The sequence below is a fragment of the Heteronotia binoei genome, chromosome 2 (genome assembly GCF_032191835.1).
Source record: "Heteronotia binoei isolate CCM8104 ecotype False Entrance Well chromosome 2, APGP_CSIRO_Hbin_v1, whole genome shotgun sequence".
NCBI lineage: Eukaryota > Metazoa > Chordata > Lepidosauria > Squamata > Gekkonidae > Heteronotia > Heteronotia binoei.
Genome location: NC_083224.1, coordinates 111,668,018 through 111,688,992, shown reverse-complemented (window position 1 = coordinate 111,688,992; position 20,975 = coordinate 111,668,018). Strand labels below are relative to the sequence as shown.

The window sequence follows — 20,975 nt, the reverse complement described above, 5'->3', positions numbered from 1 at the left end:
TGGGTCAATTACATGTTGAGTACATTTGGGGTTCTGCATCCACCCACCCCCCTGAATGTCATCTCTGAACAGGGTCATGTCTGTGTTTGTGTGGCCAAAACATGTACAAAGATGCAGCAGACAGCCAAGAGAGAAAAGGCTAAGCGAAAGATGACCACATAGGTGTCAGACCCATATGCTCGAGAGACTACTTAAACAAAACAGGAACATGGTGCCTGTCTTGAAAATACCCAGGGCTTTTTTTGTAGCAGGAACTTCTTTGCATATCAGGCCACACACCCCTGATGTAGTCAATCCTCTAAGAGCTTACAGGGCTCTTAGTACAGGGCCTACTGTAAGCTCCAGGAGGACTGGCTACATCAGGGGTGTGTGGCCTAATATGCAAAGGAGTTCCTGCTACAAAAAAAGCCCTGAAAATACCAAATCAATCATTCCACAATGAGAGCACCGGGAAACACATTTGTTTGAGCTAACAGAAAACAATGAAGTTGGGGTTGGGGTTCCTGTTTGCTATGTACCTGGGGCTAAAGCCGCATTAGGGATTCCATTAGGGATTAGGGATGGTTTGACTTTTTTAAAAGGGTGGTGGGAGAAGGATGGCTAGACCCCCAACTCCACCTCCCCAAGTTACTACCCTGCATTGTCTTGTCAATGATGGGGAATAATGAAGACCTTGTGCAGGGAACCCCTGAAACATAAACATGACTTTGTTGTAAAACAGGATCTCCACATGTGCATACCTCTAATCCCCTCTATGGTACTTTCACATGTGTAGATGCACCCCAACCAAGGCACAGAGGTTGGTGCAGAAGACGCCAGCCCAGTCTACTATCATCATCCTCAGAGGACTTGCCAGTAGGCAAAGCAGCAGCAGGGGTAAGGCTAGTGAGCTCTGAGTTTTGGAGTTGGGGCCCTCCTCGTCACTATTAATAGCTGAGTCAGAAGCACCTGACAGCTCTCTGCAAGTCAACCAGCATTGCTTCCTGCACACCTTTTTGTTTCCTTTTATGTTATAGCAAAATCTCACCAACACCAAAGTTTGAATATGTTATGAAATCACCATGCATTGTTCACATTGCAATGTGCACAGTGCAGGGGATTGCAAGCAAAACATTGTTTGCATAGTGTAAATTGCACTCTTTGCGCTGATAATCCCCCTCTTTTCTCCCTAATACCTGGAACCTCCCAACCAACCCCAGAATGTCTACAGGTGGAGGACACAATGGAGGATGCTGGAGAAGGTAAAGAGGAAGTCACAATCAAGTTCTCTATGGATATTTGTGGGGTAGTGGGAGAAAGGAGACTGTCACACAGATTTCAAAATGAAAAGTGCTGATGGCAAGGAGAGTGAACAAGCAGAAAGTTAGTGAGACCATTATGACCTGTCATCACAGGTCAGTGAATTATGGTGCTCTGATGAGCAGTGGACCTCCCCCTCCACACACACACACTCAACAGTAATCCTCTTCATAATCACCTTTGTTGGAATGTTAACGGAGGCTTCCAGATTCCCACATCGAGGTGGAGCCTAAACTGAATCACACCTTGCTGTTTTACACTCTGCAGTCTCCTAACTATTCATGACAATTCTTAACAGGGATGTGTACATGGTTGTGATACCTAGGTAAGATTGGACATGAGTCTGACAGCAACATGAGAACAGGCCAAAGGAAATATGAGTAGTTGGGTGTCATCCCCAGTAGAATATACAGACCACTCAAGCATGCCAGGTAGCTGCCCCATTTTTTTTAGCAATTTAAAAAAATGTTCACCTCTAGATTTAAGACATCTGGGCAAGCACTAGGCAGACATTTGTAGCATTCTTCAGTTAAAAGACAAAAGTGTAAGTCAGATTGGTATTCTCACACTAAGTGCACAAACACCACAGGGACAACAGCAGAGGAGAGAGATCCCATTGTGGAGCTGCAGGGACTGATAGTCATTGCATCCTTGGCAAAATCCACTGCAGGTAAGAGCGTCCAGCAAAAGCATGACTGAACCCAAATTTCAAAAAATTATAACGGAGTATGCCTAACTTGACATTAGATAGAGGAGCACCATCACCCTGCAAGACCACACACAGGGAGGAAGGGACAACAGACCCCACCTGGAACAATGGTTCCTGGACTTTCAGGCAAGGGTTGACCAAAGATGTGAGCGTGCCTTCCCAAGATTTCTGAACACAATCCATGCCATGGATATATTTTAAAGAATGTCTAGCTGGTGTGGCACCATTTGTAGATGGTTGGGGAATGTGTGGGTTTCATAAATGCAGACCCACACACGGTGTTATTAAGCCCAGTAGCAACACACTAACACCTGTGAATTTAGGGGGAGGTATTTGTGAGTTTCCTGCATTGTGTAGGGGGTTGGACTGCATGACCCTGGAGGTCCCTTTCAACTCTATGATTCTATGATCTGTGTTGGGAGATGCATAACCTGGATCACACACATATCTTGATGGCCACGTACAATATGCTGCACTTATCACATCGCGACACTTGCTATGTCTCCAATACGAATGATGTTTTTCTATATTCTATGCTTGCAACAGACCAACATGCGATACACCTCATCACATTAATGAGGCAAGGCTTTCGTCACCTGAGCATTGAAGCTGCAAGGCTCAGGATGCTGGCATGACCACGCAACAAGGAACCTGCACAAGAAGACCCAGGGGAAGAGGGCCGAAATTAAAATGGCAGTAGGGTTACTGTTGTTGGTTGTCATGCTGCTGTGATTTTATTGTGATTTTATTATTTATGTTGTGCTCCGCTCTGAGCCCCTATGGTGGAATGGGCAGAATATAAATAAACAAATAATAATAATTTAAATCAAACATGTTATTTCCCTTTATTTCACAAGTTTTAAAGTTACACAGAAACAGTATTTGAAGGGACTTTGTTGTCTAAATCATTTTTAACAATTTAACATTAAACATCTTGGCCACCAATAGAGGTCAGGGTCAGATGAATAGGGGCTGGAAAGTGAGGATAAGCTAACCATTCAAACAGTCTGACCTATAAACAAGATGAACTTTCAACATTCTAATATTTTGCCTCTTTGGCCCCTGGCTGAGCCACCGATTACTATGGTGAATGACCTCATGTCATGTCCTGTGATCACTCAAAGTGGGGGAAATCGATTTTTTGGGGGGTGGGGGAATTGGGACACATTCATTTTCTATTCGCCTTGGTTGCTGGTGCAGGTGTGTCCTGATGCCTGATAGATGACGATGCGGCACAGTGGTTATCTCTGTCAGACCCATCTGCATTTATGTTGCCCACATGTGCTCCATAATTGGATTCTTCGGTAAAATGACATGCTCCATGTGGGTACCTGTGGAGCCTTCCCTTGCAATGTTCCCTTGGTCACCATGATCCTTGTGTGCTGGTGGATCATCTACCTGTTCTTTTGTATATGTGACTGCCTTTGCAATGTCACTCAGCATGGCGAGTGTGGCACACATAAGGTGACACATGTATTCCCTGGACTTTCTCTCCTTGTGTCTGGAGGCCTGCATCTCCTCCATGAACTGCTCATGCTTCCACCTGCCGGCCTCAAGCACAGCCATGTGTTCCCTGGCAAACTGGTGAAGCACCTGGTCCCTGACCCTCTGCAGGGCTGATGCCCACTTTTTCTTCACTCTTATTCATACCAAGCTTGAAGTGGGGAAAAGCTTCGCAAGAATTGCTCCAGGTGGAACAGCTGTGGATGAGAAATAAAAGTCAGAGGTTATGTTGGTTTGGGTGACAATCAGCAGCAGCAATGTGAAGACATTGTGTTGTGAGAGGTACCCTTGTGTCATTCCATAGCACTAGGTTACATTCCTGAGGCACCCTAGAGACAAGAAAATTACTTAAGGTCCCAGTGGGCTCAACCCATGTCATATTAGTATGCATCAACTTTCCTGATTCAAAGTCATGAAGAGTACACTCACCATCTGGGTTCCACTGCTGTCTATGAGGAGTCTCTCTTTCCTCAGCCAGGGTTGACATCTGTGGTCCTTTGATGCATAAAAAAGAAACCACATTTGAGGTTAACTGGTGGAGATTTAAGGGGAGCCAAATCACCATCTTCTAGTCATGCAACATGCCATTACAAGCAGACATGGGCATACACTCACCACTCATGCTTATTGGCACAATGGGCATGAACAACTATATGTGGACATTGAAATTTGCTCACCTGGTTGTGGCAGAATCTCAATCATTGTCTCAGAATCCCCTCCATCAGCTTCTTCCTCTTCCTGGCTCAGTTCTACATTTGATCCATTCAGACAAGAGGAAGAAAAAAACAACAACCCTGGATTGGAGGATACCACCAAGGCACGGGAAGCCTGAGTCTCCAGGCAAACCTGCCGCTACATAGAGGGTTTAAAGCTCAAACACCAGGACAGGGTATCCATTGTCTCCCTGGGATAGGGACTCCCAATCTACCATCACCCACCCATAGGGCGCAACACCCCACCCATATGGTTTATGGTTTATTAGACTTACATCCTGCCCTCCCTGTTGAAGCAGGCTCAGGGCAGCTCACAACCACAATAACATTTTAACACATTAATTTAGCACATTAATTACATCATATTTAAATTAAAACATTAAAACAGTCAGGTACATATGAAAAGTTGGACTTGATTCAACAACTTTGAATTGTGGAAATGCTATAAAGGCTTGCCATGTACCATGGGTGGGAATTGGTTGGGCTTCCCAAGTTAGGGATGAGATTTTTGTGAGATTTTGGAGGGTTATCATTTTCTGATGGAGATCTGAGTGTGGAGGAACCTGAGGAGAAGCTAATGCCATGGAGCCCATGGAGCTTGTCTTTGTAAGCATCCAATCTCTCCAGGGAACATCAAGATGAATATCACCCATCCAAAAGACAAATCTGCATTTTAAGGCTAGAGTTCATCTGGAGCTGGAGGTTCCATTTAACTTTAGCCAATTCCACCCACCATTCAACGGGTCAGGTGCCTCCAAGAAGCTTACTAGCAATGGCAAAAAAGGTGTTATCTTTCCCCAGTTGCTTAGCCACAGCACTCTGGACTTAGAATCATAGAGTTGGAAGAGACCTCCAGGGTCATCTAGTCCAACCCCCCTTGCACACTGCAGGAATTTTATTGATTTTAGCCCAGTTTTCCAGCCTGTCAAGGTCATCCTGTATCCTGTTTCTGTCTTCTACTGTATTTGCAACCCCTCCCAATTTAGTATCATCGGCAAAATTAATAAGCATTTCCTCTATTCCTTCATCCAAATAGTTTATGAAGATGTTGAACAAAACAGATCCCTGGACAGATCCTTGAGGCACTTCACTTGTCACTCCTCTCCAAGAGGATGAGGAACCATTCACAAGCACTCTTTGGGTGTGATCTGTCAACCAGTTACAGATCCACCTAACGGTAACAGGATCCAAACCACATTTTACCAACTTGTCAACAAGGACAGTATGTGGAACTTTATCAAAAGCCTTACTGAAATCAAGATAAATGATGTCTACAGCATTCCCCTGATCCAGCAAGGTAGTCACTTTCTCAAAAAAAGAGATCAGGTTAGTCTGATGTAATGTACTTGATGACGAGACGTGTTGAAGGCAACATACTTTATTAGATGGTACATCACAAGAGAGAGAATGGCGGGCTGGGTCCCGATTATATACATGCCCCGGAACAACCCTCCGTGAGGCCAGGTCCAATCCTGGTCAGTTAAACTTCCCGCCACAGATCTTGATTGGCAGTGCGTATTAGCGAGCTACATCCGGGGACCAGTGGGGTTCACTGGTCGCCTCTGTAGCGTGCGCTGTGCTGTACATAGAGATTAGAATGCAGGACATAACATCTGACATGACTTGTTCTTGAGAAAACCATGCTGGCTCTTAGTAATCACATCCATTCTTTCTAAATGTTCCAGGACTGACTGTTTGACGATTTGTTCTAAAACTTTTCCAGGTATAGACGTCAAGCTGACGGGTCGGTAGTTACCCAGATCGTCTTTTTTCCCCTTCTTGAAGATGGGGGACAACATTCGCCTGCCTCCAATCTTCTGGCACCCTGAGGACTTAGTTTCATTTAAAGAAACCAGGTGTTTATATACTACCCCTTAAGCTGATCCTAGATTGGCACTTCATACCCTCCTTATATGTTCTGTTTTTGCCATGTTGAGCATTGTTTCCCTCAGAAGAGAAGACTGAGGAAAAGTAGGAAGACTGAGGAAAAGTTCCGCCCTCTCTTCATTACCTGTTACTTTCTTGACTTCACAATGTGCCTACCATGTCCTTGCTCTTTTTCTTACTCTGAACATAAGAAAAGAACCCTTTTTTGTGGTTTTTAGCATCTTTGGCCAGCCTAAGCTCATACTGAGCTTTAGCTTTCCTAACTTTTTCTCTACAAGCACTGGTGATTTGTTTATATTCATCCTTGGTTATAAGGCCCTCCTTCCAATTCCTAAAGGAGTCTTTTTATTTCTCAAGTCTTTAGAGAGCTGTTTATGGAGCCACTTCGGCTTCTTTAGGCTTTTTCCATTTTTTTCTGCTCACAGGAATCATCTGTGATTGTGCTTTCAGTATTTCGCTTTTAAGAAACTCCCATTCCTCTTGAACCCCCTTCTTCCTAAGTATTTCTGACTCTGGGACTAAGACATTCCACTGATCCATTATAATGAATAACCATCAATGTTCCTGTCCTCCAAAGAGGATTTAAAGCCCTTGACACTCTGTGTCAGTAGGTTTTTTTATTTTTTTGGTGGTACCAGAAAAGAAGGAAAAACACACCTGATGTTGCTGTGGAGAGCAGCTCCTATTTAGGGAGATCTCCAGTGCAAGACATGGGAACTAGAGAGCATACAATGGGGAGAAGGAGGGATGGGTCAGAGTTTTCTGGTTAGGGAAACCCCTGCTTGGAGGATGGGACACCAACATATATATCAGCAGCACCTACCAGATATACCACTCATGTCCTGTGTTGCCTCCTCACCTTCAGCTATTGGTTCTAGCACCACTGAAAACAGCTCCTCAGAACCTTCAGAGGACATGAAAGAGGGCTCCAGGTTGATGTTGATGGGGGTATTGGCAAGGGATGGTAGCTGTTGGTAACCCTCCTTGGTTTAACTCTGGGGCCCCCTCATAAAATGCTGTGCAGTTCATCGTAGTTGGGGCAGGTGGCCCTAGCATAACCCAATTTGTTGTTATGCAGAAGGGTGCACTTGTAGTCCAAACACAGGCCCTTAGTCTTTGTTTGACACTCAAGAACCGAGCATCAGTGACCCCATGCAGCCATTCATTTGGCAATCTCCTCATAGGTCTCTATATTCCTGTGGCTCTGCCGGATGGCAACTTGAACTCTTTGCTCACTCCACAGGGCTAGGAGACTGAGGAACTATTCTATCAACTCCAAAACATTCATGAGTCATGGTCTTTTTTATTATATTTACCAACCGAACACAAATACAGAGAGAGAGAGAGCACTCCTGAGCCCTGATCACACATTCAAGCATTTATAATTTAAACCGTGGACATAATCTCCACCCCACCCGGGGGTGCTGGTGACAATTTTGTTAATGATGAAAGTGCAAGGAAAATGACTTTGCAAACAGCTTCAAAGCATTATAATGCAGTTCAAACAGACAGAAATGCAGGGTGAAGCCCAACACACCTGTAAGTTCCATGATTTCCCCAGTGTCAAGAAAACTGCAACTGGAGTGGGATGATTGTGGGAGGCCAATGAGTGCAGGACAGGATATAGATGTCACTTTCTGGTAACGCATTTTAAATCTGTTAGGAAGTAGTGACCACACTGGCTCAAAAATCCTGTCTGATCACAGCCTAAGACTGTGTAAAAATAAACCTCAGTTTAAAATTTCAAAGCGTATTGTAATCAGTTTTTTTGTGAAAAACTCAGCACAATTCTGAACCCACTTATGTTTTTGACAGTGACACTATTATTTGCTTGTCCATGAACTTCATGTGGGTGAACAGCAATACCAAATCAAATAGAGGAGCTTTCCACCAATACCAGTAAGATGTGCGTAACCTCCTGACATTTTCCAAATTTGTTGCATCTTGTCCAAGATGTTTATTTGGAATGGACCCACCATCAGATCTGAGGTTCACTAATGTGGGCATCATTCCCTTTGATTGCATGCATGGGGCTCTCCCTGATCCAAAGGTCTATAAATCCAACTGAAAGCTACACATTGGTCAAAAACAGTTCAAAACTCAAAATGCAAAATTTGAGAAATACTCATTTGTGTATAAATATTCCAATGTGCCATACAGAACAGCCTTGAGCTCTTGGCCTTGAGAATTTCTTTTTCAAAATTCTGTCCAGCAATACAAAAGCAACTTTTCAATGCTTTATAATGCTAGCCTTCCAGTTTGTTTTGAGCAAATCTAATGCCTTGTTATATTATGCTACCTGTAATGTCCATAAATTTTGCTCCAATTTTTTAAAACACAAGATTTTATATTCAGTTCTTCATGCATTCTAGCAGCTTATCCAATAAATAAAAGGAGTATAATTTTCCTAAGCAGGATAATAAAGAAATTGGGCAGTAACACATCAGGTCACAACAAGACTCTTTTTAAAAGATGGGGACTATAATAGTCTGCTTCCAAGTGTGTGGCATGTTACTGGAGGCATTTCCATACCATACTAAAGACTGGGGCTAAAACTTCAGCCCACCAAGTAGGATTAACCTTAAATATCTAATTATGAATTAAACCTGCCACCCTGGGCTTTATCTGCATGCAGATGAGAGATAATTTACTCAAATACATTAGAAGTTCTTCATACTATATATTATTCTTTGCTCTGCAGACTCTAATCTAACTGCAGAACTTGAATTTCCTGGCAGCATCTATATTGAAAGAATCACACCATGTTATGGATATAATTTTAATTTAGATTTTTTTTTTTACCTTGAGACTGGTGAGGTCAATCCATGATTCACTGTGAAGCGAGCTAACTTGTAGCTTGTTGTTGCTGAGGTAGAGCTCCTGTAGCTTTGACATTCCTGATAGGCTCCCCCTAGGAATGGAGCTGATCTCATTTACTTTCAGTTTAAGACTGTGCAGGTTCTTTGGGAAGCCATAAGGCAAGGTGTGGAGGTTATTGCCTGAAAGATCCAAGGACTTAAGCAGCCTCAGCTTGCGGAAGGCCTCCCGATGAATCTTTGAGCTGGTTATTTTATTATAGCTCAGGTTTAGGTCCTCCATAAAATATGTGTAAGCAAAATCATTCCTGTTAATTTCTGAGATCTGATTGTGAAGAAGCATCAGAGTTTTCACTCGTCTGGGCAGCCCACTGGGAATCCGCTCAAGCTGATTGTTGTACAAGTGGACAGTGTGCAACTTCTTCAGACCATGAAATGCTAGTGGATCAATCCCACTGGCCTTCAGTTTGTTATTGTGAAGCAATAAGTATTCCATATTCTTAATCTGGGTCAAAACATCTCTGCAAATTGCTTTGATTGCATTCTTCTCTAAGTGGAGAAGGACAATGTTTCGAGGCAAGCCACTTGGGATGTGGGAAAGATTATTGCTGGACAAATCCAGGTACTCAAGGCTTGAAAGTTTCCTTAGAAAAACAGAAAAGGAATGTTCTCTGTTACAATTGCTGTTTTAAAAATGGCAGACTAGACTCTGCATCTACTTTCCTTGCCAACAATGCCCAAAAATCAAAAATGAAGAGAAGGCCGGGAGAGGTAGAAGAGAGCATTCAGAGTAAGTGCAACACTATTGTTTGCTTGTTTAATATCCCATGTTTGGTCCCTGTAATCTCCAGAAGAAAAATCTCAGATAGACAGTTTGGAAATATTCCTGCTTGAAATCTTGACAGTAGTGAGCTTGATAGGCTGCCTCAGTATAGGCAGTTCCCTATTACTTCTGCACATTACTTTCTAAACATTTGTTTATGCTTTCACATATACAGTTTATTAGTATCTGAAAGTGCTTTTGTTTTACTTCTGTCCAGGGACCAGTAAATCCAGGGTCTAGATTGCATGATTGAATGTACATATGCTAAATTCAAGTGCATATAGTTTTGAGAATGGCTCAGCACTCCTACACATGCAATTTACAAAAGCTGACACATTTGCCTAGAATTCTGAAGGTGATCTTTAGATGGGAAAATAGGAGAGGCAACCATAAACACTGTAATAATAGGTGACTTCACCTATCCATATATTGACAGGGTAAATGTGTATTCTGGATTTGAATTTCTAGTTACCATAAATAGCTGAGCCTTAGAACACTTAGTTAGGGAACCCTAAAGAGGAGGCAACCCTGGACTTGACCCTGAATGGTGCTCAAGATCTAATGTTGAATCACTCAGGAACACTATCCCCAGTGCCATGTTGAATGGAAAGTTGCCTCTGAAGTCCAACACAGCTAGATTTGCTTTCAGAAGAGAAAACTTCTGAGTGAATTAGTAAAAGGAAGTTGAAAGAAAAGGTAGAGAGCCAGATCTCTTCAGTATACTGGAAAATATTTAAATCTACAGTCACTGAATCTCAAATGGATTGTATATCACAGATTAGGAAAGGTACCATAAAACCTAAAATGAAAGTAATTTTAGTTAACAAGAAAGGCCAAGGAACTCATAAAAGACAAAGTAGTGTTCTTTTAAAACTGGAAGTCTTGCCCAAACAAGAAAAACAAAAAAGACCACAGCTCTGGCAAAATGAATGTAAGATTACATTGATACTGCTAAAAACACAGAGTTGAACAATAAGAATTTATTTAAATGCATTAGATGCAAAAAATTAGCTAGGGAAGCAACTGGCTGCTAGACAATAAAGTGACAGAATTGCTAAAGGAAGACAGGGAGACTGCAGAGAAACCATATGAATTCTTCACATGTACCTTATTGTGGAAAACATGGGGTATCTGAAGAACTGAATCAAATAGAAGTGCCAAGAAATAAAGTTATAGGGCTAGCTGACAAATTAAAAACTAACAAGTCATTTTAGCCCTGTCTATAAGGCCCCTTTGAGTGTTGACAATGCATGGGCAGGGAGAGCAGGCATTGAGTATACTGACCCCCTACCTACATGATTAGCAAACCAGAAGACACTATATACTTGGATTTAAAAAAAAAAAGTTTGATCAGTTCTCTTACCTAAGACTCTTGAGTAAATTAACATTAAAAGGCTAAATAGTAACTGATTAAACAACAGGAAGAATAGGGTAGGAGGAGTACATGGATAGGTCTTGCAATGGAGCGGGGGGAAAGGCAGTGTTGCCCGAACCACACAAATCTGCACAGGTAAAGCTAATATTTGATTTATTCATAAATGATCTGGAGTTAGGGGTGTACAGTGAGGTAACCATGTTTTCAGATAATACCAAATTTTTCAGAATGGCAAAACTGCAGCATTTTGTAAAAAGCTCTAAAAGGGTTTCTCAAAACTGAGTAGGTAACAACATGGCTAGAGTTTCAGCATAAGCATCAGGGCAACCCCCCCACCAAACTTTATATGTAAAAGGCAGGGGTGGCCAAACTACAGCTTAGGAGCCACATGTGGCTCTTTCACACATATTGTGCGGCTCTTGAAGCCCCACCACCCCATCAGCCAGCTTGGAGAAAGTATTTCTCTCTTTAAATCATGTCTCCAAGCCAAACTGGCTAGTGGCTTGGAAAATGCAGTTAAAGTTGCTTTCTTTCAACCTCCACCTCCCCCATCTGTTTACTTTCTTTCCTCTCTCCCTTCCTGCCTTGTGGCTCTCAAACATCTGATGTTCATGTCTTGTGGTTCTCAAACATCTGACGTTTATTCTTTGTGGCTATTATGTTAAACAAGTTTGGCCACCCCTGGTAAAGGGGGTCCAACTCCAAACTGACGGTGACTGATCCGTAGAGAGATCTTGGGGTTGCAGACATAGTAGATAGTCCATGGGAACTGACAAATCAGTGTGCAGCAACAGTTGTAGAAAAAAAGCAAAACCTATGCTAGGGATTACTAGGAAAGAAAATGCAAACAAAATTGTCAGTGGTATCATGCCCTTATACAGATTTATGGTGTGGCTGCATTTGAAATACTGTGCAAGATTCTGGTTTCCCCACTCCAAACCCCAATATTGCAAAGCTTTTAGAAAACTATCAAAGGTTTGGGTTAGGGGCTTTTCAATTTAGAAACACGATAACTGGAGGGGGACATGACAGATTTATAAAATTATGTACTATCTGAAGAAAGTGGATAGAAATAACTTTTTCTTCCTCTCCTGAAATACTAGCATTCAGGGACTCCTAGTGAAAATAATGGGCAGTAATTTCAAGAGAGAGAAAATAAAGTATTCATTCACACAATGCATAATTAACTTATGGAATTTGCTGCCATGGGATATGTTAATGGTCAGTAGTTTGGATTTTTAAAAGCGGATTAGACAAATTCAAGGGTACATCAAATAGCTATTAGTCATTACAGCTACATCTGACCTACATATCCAAATGTTGTATCTCTCTGAATGTCATTTGTTGGGTGGGGGAGCAGCAGATGGGTGCTTTTGCCTCTGTGCTCCTGTGCACTTTCGAAGGCATCTGGTCAGCTACTGTGGGAAAACAGAATGCTGGATGAGGTGAACCATTGATCTGATCCAGCAGCACTCTTGTTATGACCTTATGTTCTTTTATTGTAGGATCAAAGAAGTACCCTTGCTTTTTAATTTTTAAAAAACATTATTGTTATTTTCCCTTCTTAACTATTAGTTTTGTTATTTATACTTTTTTGTTATACCCTGTTTATCCTCATCTCCCTGCTTACCATTATCAACAGCCAGGACTGCTGCTATCCCCACCCCATCCTGGTCAGGCCAAGCAGGGATTAGTTATAGTAATGGTATTTACAATGGCTTTTTTGATTCATCAGTTGATTAGTTAAATTCCCAATGCACAACACTGACTTTAACATCTACTAAAGAAGACCTACTCTGTGTGCTCACCAGAAGGTTTCATTGTCCATTCCCTCATTTGTTAATTTGTTATTCTGCAGATATAGTTCTCGAAGTCCTGAGAGTTCACTAAAGGCTCCTTTGGGAATCTTCTCCAACTTGTTGTTCTGTGAGAAGTAAACACAGGAAACGGACCATAATCCTTCTAGGAACATATATAAACATACATGAAGCTGCCTTATATGGAATCAGATCATCAGTCCATCAAATTCAGTATACTTTACTTAGAATGGAAACAGCTCTCCAGGGTGTCAGGCTGAGGTGTTTCACATCTCCTCCTGCCTGGTCCTTTTAACTGGATATGCCAGGATTGAACCTGGGAACTTCTGCATGCAAAGCAGAAGCTCTTCCACTGAGCCTTGACCCCCTCCCCAAAGTACAAGCTGCCCTTTCTATTGCAGAGCAAGCAGTTGCTAATGTTGACTCAAAGCCCTCCTTAGCTCTTCACATATAATTTTTTCCCTTTAATGTACAGGGAGAGTAGGTAATTCTTCATTACTCACACTGGCTTATGGGGTGGCTGACTAACATGGCAGAACTTCAGTTTTGCTTTCCCAAGGTTACTACCTCTTGAACCTTAAAAATATTACCCCATTCATCCAGTGGTAGTCTGAAACCAGTGCAACTCTCAGCTTTCATGTAGAAACCATCAGTGGAGCAATATGCAAGTTTAGAGTTGCACCCTGGAATCTTCTGTTACTTTGCAACAATTCACACAGTGCATCCCTTGCCTTGTGCATTGCTTAAGTGGCAGTTGCTGAATATGATCCCAGCATCCTTTATGCTATCATCTCTCAATCTCACTGCATTCATTTCCCTGACTAACATCAGACGGAAGAGCAATTGTTATCCCGAAAAACATAATGCCCTAAAGCAAGGTCCCCGGCCTTTTAAATCCTGCAGCTACCTTTGAAATTTCAAGGAGATGGTGAACACCAGCCCCAAAATGGCTACAACAGGAGGCAGAACCAAACCAAATACCTCCTTCCTCATGGATCCAATAGACAGGATGAACAAATCCACACTATGTTCCTGCCAGCAAAAGCCTGCCATTCCCCTTTCTATCTGGGGAATGGAACTACAAGCTAACTACGAAAAGCCCAGGTTCTTGCAAATCCTCCTGGTCCTTCAGTGGAAAATCTTTTAATTTGAATGAGGGCAGCCAGTAAACAAACTGTATCTTACAGTGGCCCTGCCCACTTTCTGAAAAGTTCAGCAAGTATCAAGGGAAATAACTACTGTTGGACACCATGTCAAGGAACCCTGCCCTTAAAGAAGGCTTAAATTTTTCTTGTTTTGGAGCTAGCCTTACAGATACTCTCACTTGCAAGAGCACTGTCTCACACATTTTCCTCCTTACTAAAGAAGACTTATTAGCAGATTTTTTTTTCTCTTGACATTCTTGTAGTGTTCTGAACAGATAGCTAATAGAAATTCTGTGCCAGTTTTAGCCATGTTGTCATAACAAACACTAAATGGTCTTTTGCCATTTTACATATGCAAGTGTGCAAAATGGTAAAAGACCATTTTCCAAAAGAGATGCTTCACACATTCTACCAACAAGTAAGAAGATTCCCTGAACGGCTTTTGCTGGCAGGAACATAGTGTGGATTTGTTCATCCTGTCTATTGATTTAATAGCCTAGTGGTGATATAGCTGTTGATGTTATTAGACTCTCTCAGATTTAGTGGAGTTAATGGTTTTTATGAAGTATATTTGTTGTGCTAAGATTTGTATGCATTCCTGGGTGCATTTGAGGAGAGAATGAAATACTGTTGCTGTTGTTGTTAATCCAAAATAATCCAAACATTCAGCTTTAAAAAGGCATAAACTTCTGATACATCAAGATATACAATCTCACTCCCAGCCCCCAAAGACCTTGTAGAATTGGTACTCTTACCTTTAGGTGTAGTTTATATAATGCTTGTGGTAGATTCTTTGGAACATATTTTAAGAAATTGCTAGACATAATCAATACTTCCACATTGCTGGACCCATTGAACATGCTTTCTGGTAACCCAGAATCTTCAAGTTTGTTGTTATGGAGGTATACTGACCTATATAAAAGGGTGGGAGGGAAGTAAATTTGGGATCAGTACAAGCTGAACTGCTCTGTTTTATTCCAGAAAGTTTTCAAAACAATGAACTCTAAACCTCTTTGTCATGAGTCTATGAGTGCTTATATTAGCAGGTGGGCATGATTCCCCTCAGTGAGAATGAAAATGGCTGTGAAGGAACAGACTTGTAAGCCTTCCTTCTGGTTGGTCCAGGGAAGTTGGAAAAACCCTGTGGTCCTCTCAAGTCTCCACTGTTGATGCCTTGCTCCCCAAGGAACACTAAAATAAATAGGGTAACTGTTGCCACCAATGGCTCAGTGTATATCCTGGCAGACAGTCATATGTTTAGCACCCTGTACCTGTGGTGCAGTTTAGGGCTCCACCTAGTTACTGTTCCCTGTAAGGTGAGTTATGTGCACTATGCACATTACTCTTCAGCCAGAAGCAGTGCCCCAGTCTGTAAGGTGCCCTGTGGGAATCCTCCCAGATGCCATCGACTTTCCAGCTCTTGCCCCAGAGCTTGCAGGCTCAGTTGATGGAAATAAGCCAGCATGCCTCAGTGGCCACCAGGCAGTGCCGAATTTATGTATAGGCTAAGTAGGCTAAAGCCTAGGGCCTCTAAATCTAGGGGGCCTCCACAGCCCTGCCCCTCCAGCTGACAGTCTCCTCTCTCCCAAAATTGCAAACCCAAGACTTAATGTGAGAGTAGGGCAACTCGGGCCCAGCAACTATGGGACTCAGGGCCAGCCAGTGGGGCCCAATTTGAAACTCAAGGGCCCAACTGGAAAAAATTTTGTGGGGCCACAGTTTATAGCCAGTTTGCAGAATCTTGGAGATATAAGATTGCCCTGGTGTGGGGGCCCCCTTAGGAGCAGCCCACAGGGCCCAATTTGGCCAAATTGCCTTAAGGCCAGCCCTGATGAGACTGTGCAGGGAATGGACTGACAAGCCCTGTCCCTTCTAGGTCCCTGGTGCCACTATTCAGATTCCAGAGCCAGAAGCCCAGAATCAACAACAACCGGCTGCACAGCCTTCCCCAGCTCAAGGGTCAGGCCAGTAGTGGTACATGCTGCACTTTAATCAGTGGGAGAGTGCAAGTGGTGGGGCTTGCTGGGGCAGATAGACCAGGCAAGCAAGCTCTCCCAAGTCCCTTCCATTCCTTCCCTCCTCCTTGGCTTGAACAGAGCAAGCACATGTGACTGGCACTGGCCTCACCCCTCCCAGGCAGGGAAGTCTATCTTTCACACTTCACAGAGCCCTGTCGGTGCCTGTAGCATACCCTTTCTAAGAACTTCTTGGATATGAAAAGAAATATTGATGGTGTCAATTAGGGTTGCCAATCCCCAGGTGGGGGCAGGGGATCCCCTGGTTTGGAGGCCCTCCCCCACTTCAGGGTCGTCAGTAAGCGGGGGGAGGGGAGAGAAATGTCTGCTGGGAACTCTATTATTCCCTATAAAGATTGATTCCCATAGAAAATAATGGTGAATTGATCCACGGGTATCTGGGGCTCAGGGGGGGCTGTTTTTTGAGGTAGAGGCACAAAATTCTCAGTACAGCATCTAGTGCCTCTCCCCAAAATATCCCCAAAGTTTCAAAACGATTGGACCAGGGGGTCCAATTCTATGAGCCCCAAAAGAAGGTGTCCCTATCCTTCATTAGTGTTGGGAGAAAACATAGACATTGTGGGAATTTCAGAAACTTGGTGGAATGAGGAGAATCAGTGGGACACGGTGATTCCTGGATATAAGCTATATCGGAAGGATAGGGAGGGAAGGGTTGGAGGTGGGGTGGCTCTGTATGTCAGAGAGGATATACGGTCCAGTAAGACTGAGATCAGAGAATTAGATTCACTTTTAGAAATGCTTTGGGTTGAAATAGAGGGCCCAAAAGGAAATTTAACTATGGGAGTTTGTTATCGCCCACCAAATCAAAAGAGAGAGGACGATTATAATATGATGGAAGGCTTAAAGATAGCAGCTAAACGTAAAAACTGTGTCGTAATAGGTGATTTTAACTACCCACAGATTAATTGGGTCAATATGTGTTCTGGTCGAGAGAAAGAGATTGAGTTTCTTGATGCTCTCAATGACTGTGCTATGGAGCAGATGGTCTCAGAACCTACCAAGGGTGGGGCGATCCTGGATTTGGTCCTAAGTAATGCCCAAGACTTGGTGAGAGATGTAAAAGTGATTGCGCCACTTGGGAGCAGTGACCATAATGTTATTGATTTCACCGTTTGTATAAATAGGGAGTTGTCCAAAAAGACCGCCACAACCACGTTTAACTTTAAAAGGGGTAAATACACATGAGGAGGCATGTGAGGAGGAAACTGAAAGGAAAGGTACATACGGTCAAAACCCTTGGGGAAGCTTGGATGCTATTTAAAACTATAATCCTAGAAGCTCAGATAAAATACATACCACAAGTTAGGAAAGGCACAAACAGGCATAAGAAAAGGTCTGCGTGGTTAACAAACAAAGTAATGGAAGCTGTAAAAGGTAAGAAGGACTCCTTTAAGCGGTGGAAAACCAGTCCAAGTGAGATTAGTAAAAGGGAACACAGGCTGTGGCAAATCAAATGCAAGACTGTGATCAGGCAGGCAAAAAGGGACTATGAGGAGCATATTGCAAAAAACATAAAGACCAACAATAAAACTTTCTTCAAATATATTAGAAGTAGGAAACCAGCCAGGGAGGCAGTGGGGCCCTTGGATGACCATGAGGTAAAAGGATTACTGAAGGAGGATAGGGAAATGGCTGAGAAGCTAAATGAATTTTTTTCCTCCGTCTTCACTGTGGAAGATGAGAACTTTTTGTCCGCCCCAGAACCACTAATTTTGGAAGGGGTATTGAAAGACCTGAGTCAGATTGAGGTGACAAAAGAGGAGGTCCTACAACTGATAGACAAATTAAAAACTAATAAGTCACCGGGTCCGGATGGCATACATCCGAGAGTTCTAAAAGAACTCAAAGTTGAACTTGTGGATCTTCTAACAAAAATCTGTAATCTTTCATTGAAATCTGCCTCCGTTCCTGAGGACTGGAAGGTAGCAAATGTCACCCCCATCTTTAAAAAAGGTTCCAGAGGAGACGCGGGAAATTACAGGCCTGTCAGTCTGACTTCAATACCGGGAAAGTTGGTAGAAACCATTATCAAGGACAGAATGAGTAGGCACATTGATGAACACGGGTTATTGAGAAAGACTCAGCATGGGTTCTGCAAGGGAAGATCTTGCCTCACTAACCTGTTACATTTCTTTGAGGGGGTGAACAAACATGTGGACAAAGGAGACCCAATAGATGTTGTTTACCTTGACTTCCAGAAAGCTTTTGATAAAGTTCCTCATCAAAGGCTCCTTAGAAAGCTTGAGAGTCATGGAGTAAAAGGACAGGTCCTCTTGTGGATCAAAAACTGGCTGAGTAATAGGAAGCAGAGAGTGAGTATAAATGGGCAGTCTTCACAGTGGAGGACGGTAAGCAGTGGGGTGCCGCAGGGCTCGGTACTGGGTCCCATGCTCTTTAACTTGTTCATAAATGATTTAGAGTTGGGAGTGAGCAGTGAAGTGGCCAAGTTTGCGGATGACACTAAATTGTTCAGGGTGGTGAGAACCAGAGAGGATTGTGAGGAACTCCAAAGGGATCTGTTGAGGCTGGGTGAGTGGGCGTCAACGTGGCAGATGCGGTTCAATGTGGCCAAGTGCAAAGTAATGCCCATTGGGGCCAAGAATCCCAGCTACAAATACAAGTTGATGGGGTGTGAACTGGCAGAGACTGACCAAGAGAGAGATCTTGGGGTCGTGGTAGATAACTCACTGAAAATGTCAAGACAGTGTGCGCTTGCAATAAAAAAGGCCAACGCCATGCTGGGAATTATTAGGAAGGGAATTGAAAACAAATCAGCCAGTATCATAATGCCCCTGTATAAATCGATGGTGCGGTCTCATTGGGAGTACTGTGTGCAGTTCTGGTCACCGCACCTCAAAAAAGATATTATAGCATTGGAGAAAGTCCAGAGAAGGGCAACTAGAATGATTAAAGGGCTGGAGCACTTTCCCTATGAAGAAAGGTTGAAACGCTTGGGACTCTTTAGCTTGGAGAAACGTCGACTGCGGGGTGACATGATAGAGGTTTACAAGATAATGCATGGGATGGAGAAAGTAGAGAAAGAAGTACTTTTCTCCCTTTCTCACAATACAAGAACTCGTGGGCATTCGATGAAATTGCTGAGCAGACAGGTTAAAACAGATAAAAGGAAGTACTTCTTCACCCAAAGGGTGATTAACATGTGGAATTCACTGCCACAGGAGGTGGTGGCGGCCACAAGTATAGCCACCTTCAAGAAGGGTTTAGATAAAAATATGGAGCACAGGTCCATCAGTGGCTATTAGCCACAGTGTATGTGTGTATATAAAATTTTTTGCCACTGTGTGACACAGAGTGTTGGACTTGATGGGCCGTTGGCCTGATCCAACATGGCTTCTCTTATGTTCTTATTATTTCCTATGGAAGGAAGGCATTGAAAAGGTGTGCCATCCCTTTAAATGTGATGGCCAGAACTCCCTTTGGAGTTCAATTATGCTTGCCACAGCCTTGATCTTGGCTCCACCCCTTATGTCTCCTGGCTCAATCCCCAAACTCCCCAGATATTTCTTAAATTGGACTTGGCAACCCTAGTGTCAATTGTCATGCCAATAAATCCAAACAATACTGCTTCATACATTAATAGTAGATTAATTGTTCTAAAGCCATTACAGAATCTAATCAAAGTTTTACAAAATTATTTTATACAACATTTTTTGTTAGTTGGCTCTTTTAAATGGCTAGTATGGATTGTTGGATGGGATCTTGGTGTTTACTGCTGCTGGAATTATTAGATGAGAAATTATAGTTAATTATTAACCTATGTTTTTGCATCATTTTCAAGCCTCCTAATTGCATGTGTCTTGGAGAAAATTATTTTGAATCCTTTTGGCAATTTGAGGAATTTATAAACTTTTGAAAATGTTTAGATTGGAAAATGATGTTGTGCTATGGGTTGATGTTGTTGGATGTGACAGAATAGACTCCATCTTGTGTTTGCTTTAGTTTAGGTTGTTTAGTTTAGTTAAAATGGCCACCTACCCTGCGAAGGAGGGCAAAACTCCATGGTAAGCCTACAAATCCCAGATGCCTCTATGGCCAAAAAGTGTGAGAAAGCCAGGAGGTGGAGTCAGAAGCCAGCCTGGGAGGGGGTTCCTGCAACCCTCAGAGAGGCCAGGAGGCTATTGCTGCAGATTGCCCACAGGCAGATAGAGGCCTTGAGAATCAGGGAAGGCAGCAGTGGGAAGGGATCCTCGGAAGGATCCAGAACTATCTGTAGAAAGCAGGAGGCCAGGCTGCAGGTTGGTAACTGAAACTCATCCCGAGGGAAAATAAGTATAGAGATCAGTTCAGGGACAAAGGAACTGCGTTTTGTCTTATTTGTGCCCGATAGTGTTTTACTTTCTGTGTTTGATTTAAAGTGCTTTTTTGTATTTAAAATCCTGTTACTTATAAATAGTCAATAAAATCTTTGTTCTTTGTTTAAAACCCCAGTCTGGTGCTCTGACCATAGAGTCTCCCCTGCTCTGCCCACTACCAGTGCCTTAAAAAGGGTCCTGGGAAGAAAAAGCCCAAAAATGTGCAGGTACCAAATCTCCAGGAGAAACCCAAAGTTAAGGGTTTTCATCTCCAAACCCCAGGAGTCAGCCAGAGGAGTCTCACTGCCCCTCAAGAAAGGCACCTACTTCCAAGCTAAAAGAACAAATAAAAGCAGAACAGCAGTACTGGCAACATGTCATGGAGAGAATTATTGCCATAATATGCACTCTTGTAGAACGAGTCTTACCATTCAGAGGAGACAATGAACACTTTGGATCTCCGAATAATTACAATCATCTTGGTCTTTTAGAACTAGTGGCAAAATTTGATCCATTTTTACTTGCTCATATCAATCGGT

General features: G+C 42.8%; 1 protein-coding gene across 4 annotated transcripts in view; it reads right to left on the bottom strand.

Moving 5' to 3' along the window:
- Nucleotides 1-20,975, bottom strand: part of PODN (podocan) — an 83,107-nt gene that overhangs the window by 26,285 nt on the left and 35,847 nt on the right. For all 4 annotated transcript variants that reach the window (XM_060231835.1, XM_060231833.1, XM_060231837.1 and 1 more), the window contains exons 6-8: nucleotides 14,843-14,999; nucleotides 12,934-13,049; nucleotides 8,914-9,571 (exon numbers count right to left, since the gene is read on the bottom strand). In XM_060231835.1, the coding sequence (XP_060087818.1) occupies nucleotides 8,914-9,571; nucleotides 12,934-13,049; nucleotides 14,843-14,999 (931 nt within the window). The remainder of the gene's footprint in view (nucleotides 1-8,913; nucleotides 9,572-12,933; nucleotides 13,050-14,842; nucleotides 15,000-20,975) is intronic.